The sequence below is a fragment of the Camellia sinensis genome, chromosome 7 (assembly GCF_055761805.1).
Source record: "Camellia sinensis isolate YWXY chromosome 7, ASM5576180v1, whole genome shotgun sequence".
NCBI lineage: Eukaryota > Viridiplantae > Streptophyta > Magnoliopsida > Ericales > Theaceae > Camellia > Camellia sinensis.
In genome coordinates this window covers 85,902,857-85,908,856 of record NC_138967.1, presented here as the reverse complement: position 1 = coordinate 85,908,856, position 6,000 = coordinate 85,902,857, and the positions used below count along the sequence as shown (strand labels likewise).

General features: G+C 38.6%; 1 protein-coding gene across 1 annotated transcript; it reads right to left on the bottom strand.

Annotated features, from left to right (window-relative positions):
- Positions 1 to 767: 767 nt before the first annotated feature.
- LOC145795924 (uncharacterized) lies at positions 768 to 2,777 on the bottom strand. Its single transcript, XM_082880862.1, has 5 exons — positions 2,692 to 2,777; positions 2,350 to 2,595; positions 1,962 to 2,241; positions 1,559 to 1,622; positions 768 to 1,453 (listed from the first exon to the last, which is right to left on the bottom strand). Exons 1-5 carry the CDS (start codon positions 2,775 to 2,777, stop codon positions 768 to 770), a joined length of 1,362 nt encoding a protein of 453 aa, XP_082736988.1.
- Positions 2,778 to 6,000: the final 3,223 nt, after the last annotated feature.

Genomic DNA, 6,000 nt, shown 5'->3' with positions numbered 1-6,000 from the left:
TTATGTCAGTCTCTTAGATTGTCGTTAGTAACCCTTTATATTCCTTTTTTCAAGGATTTATTCGATGACTTTGCTTGGCCATTTGCTTGTGCATAATAGCGGGTGGAATTAATAAGACTAATTCCAAACTCTGCTGCGAAAGCTTTTACTAGCTTTCCATTGAACATAGTCCTATTATCCGCAGTTATGGTCTGTGGAATACTAAACCTGTGGATCAATTCTTTGATGAAATCAATTAATTATGTTTGATTCACTGTTTTATAGGTATAAGCCTCAACCCACTTTGTAAAGTAGTCTGTAGCTACTAGAATGAAATAATGTTGTTTCGAAGAAGGTGGGTAAATTTTTCCTATCATATCCATTGCCCATCCTTTAAATAGCCAAGGCTTCACCACTACATGTAGATCAGTTATTAGAACATGTCTTATTATACCATGCGTTTGGCATACTTGGCAACCTTTTGCATACTCTATGCAATCTTTAAAAATGGTTGGCCAATAATAAAAGTGTCTTCGAAGCAACCATCTCATCTTAACCCTAAATTGGTGAGCACCACAAATGCCCTCATGCAACTCAGCCATGGCAGCCAATGCTTCCTTTGGTCTCAAACACTCTAATAAGAGACCATTTACCCCTCTTTCGTAAAGAGCATTCCCGTACATTATAAATTGCATAGACTGTAGCTTAAGCTTTCTATTGGCCTTCGAAAATAGGCTAGTCAAATACTAAATGATTGGATGCCTCCAATCCTGCTCTTCCAAGTCATTCTAATTGGCTTCTACCAATAAACGCCATTTTGCTAAAGGTGCTATCAACTTCTGATATGTTGCTTGGCCCATATCTATCTGAGTATTATTATCCTTTCTTCTGAAATTCGAAGCTTTCTGGGCCACATTATTAGCTTTGTGATTCATGAATCTTGGGATATAAGTCACATTTGCCACTTGGAAATGGAAGAGCAAATATACAGCAGCAACATAGTGTGGCAACATGCTTGCACTTTGCCATTTAAAGATTCCTTTTACTTTATTAATTACCAATTGAAAATCTCCAATTATATCAACTGCATGAGGCTGTAAACCAATAAGTATCTCAAGTCCCAAAATCAAGGCTTTATATTCAGCTTGATTATTGGAACAAGTAATTTCATCAATTCTGAAACTATATGTGGTTTCTGCTCCTTGGGGTGATTTAATCACAACACCTAGTCCCACTAGACCATTAGCCTTTGATCCATCGAACCACATCTGCCATGGCTCTAAATCTGTTGTGTCAAGGTCCATTGTTTCTTGACACTCTGATTGGCATGGATGATCAGCTAAACAATTGGCCAATACCTGTCTTTTTACTGCCTTTTGATGAACATATTCTAAATGGAACTCTGACAAAGCCAAAATCCATTTGCCTATTCTTCCTCTTAATATAGGTCTAGATAACATGTGTTTAACCAAATCTGTTGTTGCAATTACCAAGACAACAGTAGGTAAAAGATAATATCTTAATTTTATTACTGTAAAGTACAAGGCTAAACTCAGCTTTTCAACAGCTGAGTATTTACATTCACAAGAGTTTAAAAGCCTACTAAGATAATATACTGCTTGTTCCTTGCCTTCTTTATTGTCCTGAGCCAAAAAGACTCCTAATGATTCTTTAACAGCAGCAATGTATAACTTCAAAGGTCAGTCCTTTCTTGATGGCATCAGCATTGGAGGTTTGGCCAAGTAGGTTTTTATTCCTTCGAAAGCAGCTTGATGCTCTGCTGTCCACCTAAAGTCTTCTTCATTTTTTAACTTCAACAGAGAAGAAAAAACTTTAGTTTTCCCAACAGTGTTAGAAATAAACCTTCAAAGAAAATTAACCTGACCAAAAAAATTTTATAAGTCTTTCTTACTTGATGGAGGTTTGGCCTTAATGATGGTTTTGGCTTTGTTCTAATCAATTTGTATTCCCTTCTCGTGTACTATATACCCTAAAAGGTTTCCAGCTGACACACCAAAAACATATTTGAGTGGATTGAGCTTTAACTTGAATTTCCTCATTCTTTCGAAGGCTGCTGTCAAGTGGACTAAATGCTCTTCCACAAACTGAGATTTTATCGCTATATCATCATTGTAACATGCCAAATATCTTCCAATAAGATCATGAAAGATGGTGTTCATTGTTATTTGATATGTTGCTCCAGCATTCTTCAAACGAAATGTCATTTTAACCCATTCGGAGGTCCCAATGTTCCCAGGACACCTGAAAGTTATCTTGTGAACATCTTCATCTGCTATGCATATCTAGTTATAGCTAGAATGGTCATCCATCATTGACAAGATCCCGTGTCCTTTTGAACTGTCTACTAACAGATCCGCTACAAGCTTGAGGTACTCATCTTTCGTAGTTTCCAAGTTCAAGTTTCTAAGATCAATACATACCTTCAATTTGTTGGACATCCATTCAACATACCTAGCTGTTCTGATGAAGCTTGCCTTGAGGAGTCTAGTAATCTCCTTCTTTACATTTTGAATCACCTCAGGACTAATTCGCCTAGGCTTCTGTTTGTATGGTTTGAAATTTGGCTTAATCAGAAGTCTATATTCCACTAATGACCTATCCAATCCAGGAAGATCATTGTAAGACTAAGCAAAATATTCCTTATATTCTTTCAGTAGGGCTAATAACTGGTTCCTAGCTATATGATCCAACCAAGCACTAATATAAGTAGGTTGTTGCATTAATGCATCCCCTAGATTGATTTCCTCTAACGAATTTTGCATCTGAGTGCTTACCATTGTCTCTCATTCAGCTTTTGCTGGCTTCAAATTAACCCTCTCATCCTGGTCTGTCACAGTCTTTCCTAACTCAGCCTCTTTACTTTCTTCTTCATAGACAAAGTCTGTCCATAGAGCCTCTTCTTCTTGTATCTCTTGAACTTTAGTCTCAATGTTCAATGCACAATACTTGCTTAGAGCCAATGGTTTGGCCTCCTGTTGCTCATGTTTGCAGCAGCCAATCATCATGGCTTCTTTTTCTTCCTTCTGAACCTTTTGGACTATTGCCTTAATGTCCAATGTGAAGAACTTTACCAAAGCCAAAGGTCTGGCTTCTTAATCCCCCTGCCTACAAACAGGCATTGTTGGTATCTTTGATAGTGTAGTCATATTCATCATCAACACTCTTTTGTACCAAGTGTTTCAGGTGTGCCAATTCCTCATCAGCCGTCACTTCAGCTGTTCCATCAGGCTTCCTCAGTATGCTTAGTGGAACCACCCCTTCGGTATACAACTTTGCTTCTGTAAAATCTGCACAAGTAATGAAGGGCTGTGGGTTTGTATTTATCTCATCGGTCTCCCCACTGCTCAAATCTATCTTCACCTTTTGATGTAAAGAGGAGGGCAAACATTTTGTTAGTGTGGATCCAATCTCTACCAAGCAAAACATTATACTTGGCATTGTTGTCTATGACCAAAAAAACAGTCATACAATCCTTTGTTCCCACACTCAAATTAATGGGTAATATGTCTTAGGCCATCTGTTTGTCCCCAACAAAACCAGCAATGGTTGTGCTTGTTGGGATCAACCTAGGATTCCTTTTGCCTAACTTTTTCAAAGATGAACGAGGAAGCAAATTTACTGCTGCCCCATTATTCACTAGTACCCTATTCATTTCTATTCCATCGAAGTATGACTTAATGTACAGAGGTTTACCATGCTGAGTCATTGATGATGTGGGGTATTCAAAGGGGTATGATAGGTTAACCATGATTGCCTCTTCACTTTCCTCATCAACCTCCATAAACCTGGTTACTTCAGACTCTTTGAACTATGCTGGCTTCTGAATCTTCACTGGAAACTTCTATAGGGCCATCCTCTTACCCCTCTTGATTTCCTTCTTCTGCTTGAATTCCTGAGGCAATACATATACCATATTAATTGGTATTGGAGAGAATGAGCCAAACTGCACCACTGGTTGCGTTTGCTCCTCTTTTGTGTTGGCCTGGCCAAATGCTTAGGGTGTATCTTTCATATTATATTTTAGAACTTCTGAGTTGGCAGTCTCCTTAATAGCAGTCCGTTGTTGATTTGCCTTGAACACAGACACTAACTGTTCAGCCATGAAGGCTTCGAACATATCTTCTTCGGCCAATACCTGTTCTTGGTTTGGTTCAGTTTCCTCGTCTGTCTCATTATCCTCATCACTCTCCATCAAGGCCTTTTTGAGGCCTGCCAAACTTGGCTTTTCTTTTGTTTTTAGTTCAATATGGACCTTGGTCAACTCTTTTCTGTTGGCCTTAATGTTACTCCAGGGACTAGGCTTCAAATTCTCTCATTCTCCCACTTAACCTCTTAATTGCATCAAAGAGGTGCCCTCACTAGCCCCTTTAAGATCCCTCTGATATTGAGTAACCTTCGTTGGATTTTTTTCCTCTGAGATCTAGAGTTCACAAGAACTATATCTGGTTCTTTTGTCTTTAGGTTTTTAAGTAAGTCCCAATTATTAGGGGCCACCAAAGGAGGTTTGATCATTCTGTCTCTACCTATGATGGCCTTCCCCTGGGTTGGTATCATTTTAGGTTTATTCTGCATGACAAACCAATCTGGTACTTTCGGTATCCATGAACCACTATGCTGGCCATCGGGCCTGCTGCTTTAGTCTTCGAAGGCCATTCATTGGCCTTGGTTTCCTGTTTTGGACCAAGCTCAGGCTTATTTACAGGCTTACTAGCTATTTTGTAGTAATTTGGTGGCCTGGTTTTGTAGAAGGGTCTCTTGCCTTTTGATAGATTCCTGGCATCTAATGGCCCCTCCAAAAGTGGTTACTGATTAAGACCCCTTGGGTATGCCCTCTTATTGTGGGCACTGATTAGCTTACGATCCCTCTGCACATCTTTGTAATACTAATTTCTATCAACTGGAAGCCCCTTCAGCCATTTGTAACTCGACCTGCACCTAGGGCACATCTGTTGCATAATAGCTGTTTTAAATGAGTCATCATCTATAAGTTCTTCACTGGGATCATTCTTTTGGCCTACGAAGCTCTGCCTACTTGCTGGTGAAAACTGTTCATTCTTCTTAAAGGCATTTAGACTAGCCACATGCAGCTGCACGTTGACCTTATCCAATTCTTTCAAGGAAAGGCTTTTCTCAACCTTTTGGACAAAGAAGTCTGGTGTGCCAACATTGGCTATAGCTTTTTTGATTTCTGGAAAAGGATCAATGTCAATTCCCATTGCCTTTTTTACCTTGGCTGGGAATTTCAATCTTACTTTCTGAATCTGCTCTTGAATCCAGTCTCGAAAAACATTGCAGTTTTTAGTTGAATGAGACCAAAAATTATGCCATTTACAGTATATTTTGCCTTTTATTTCTTCTGAAGTTGGGATCTTGACTCCCTTAGGCAATTTTAAAAAATATGCCACTAACAAATGATAAAATATGTCATCTGCTTTTGATACATCAAAATAATATTTCCTATGAAGATCTTTCTTTTTAAATTGTTGATCGATAGTGGTATCCTTCTGAATTAATGCTTCACATATCATAGGTTCTTGTCCTATAATCTCTGCTGCATCAATTTCAAAATTATGGTCCCTATAATAGGTTCTACAAGATGCATTACTTCGATCTTGTTCTTCTTCAAGAAGAGTCTCATATCTAGCAACTTTATAAGTTAGTTATACTAGGTCTCGAAACTCTGTTGAGTCAAACTTTTTTCGAAGCCTAAACTGTAGCCCATTATGGGCCAATCTTACAATTCAGGTTCAGGTAGTACGACCCTACATTTGTTTCCTGCCCTTTTGAATTTGGCAATGAATTGAGCAGCCTTCTCATCAAGCCTCTGGCTTAACCTTGCCAAGTCTACCATAGATACTTAGGCTCTGTTTGGAAAAACTGGACATGAAATACCTATTCCATTTGTTGCCAAGTTTGGATAGAACCAGGTGTAAGGTTTGTATACCATACAAAAGCTACTCTAGTTAGAGAGTTTGGAAAAAGTCTTAACTTCATGATCAT

Excerpts from the sequence above, each read along its gene's own strand:
- LOC145795924 (XM_082880862.1), bottom strand. The coding sequence starts at position 2,777 with ATGGTAAGCACTCAGATGCAAAATTCGTTAGAGGAAATCAATCTAGGG. Across the intron at positions 2,596-2,691 it reads CCTACTTATATTAGTGCTTG|GTCATTAGTGGAATATAGAC; the intron begins GTTGGATCATAT and ends TGGATTGGATAG. Across the intron at positions 1,623-1,961 it reads GAAACCTTTTAGGGTATATA|GACAATAAAGAAGGCAAGGA; the intron begins GTACACGAGAAG and ends TTTTTGGCTCAG.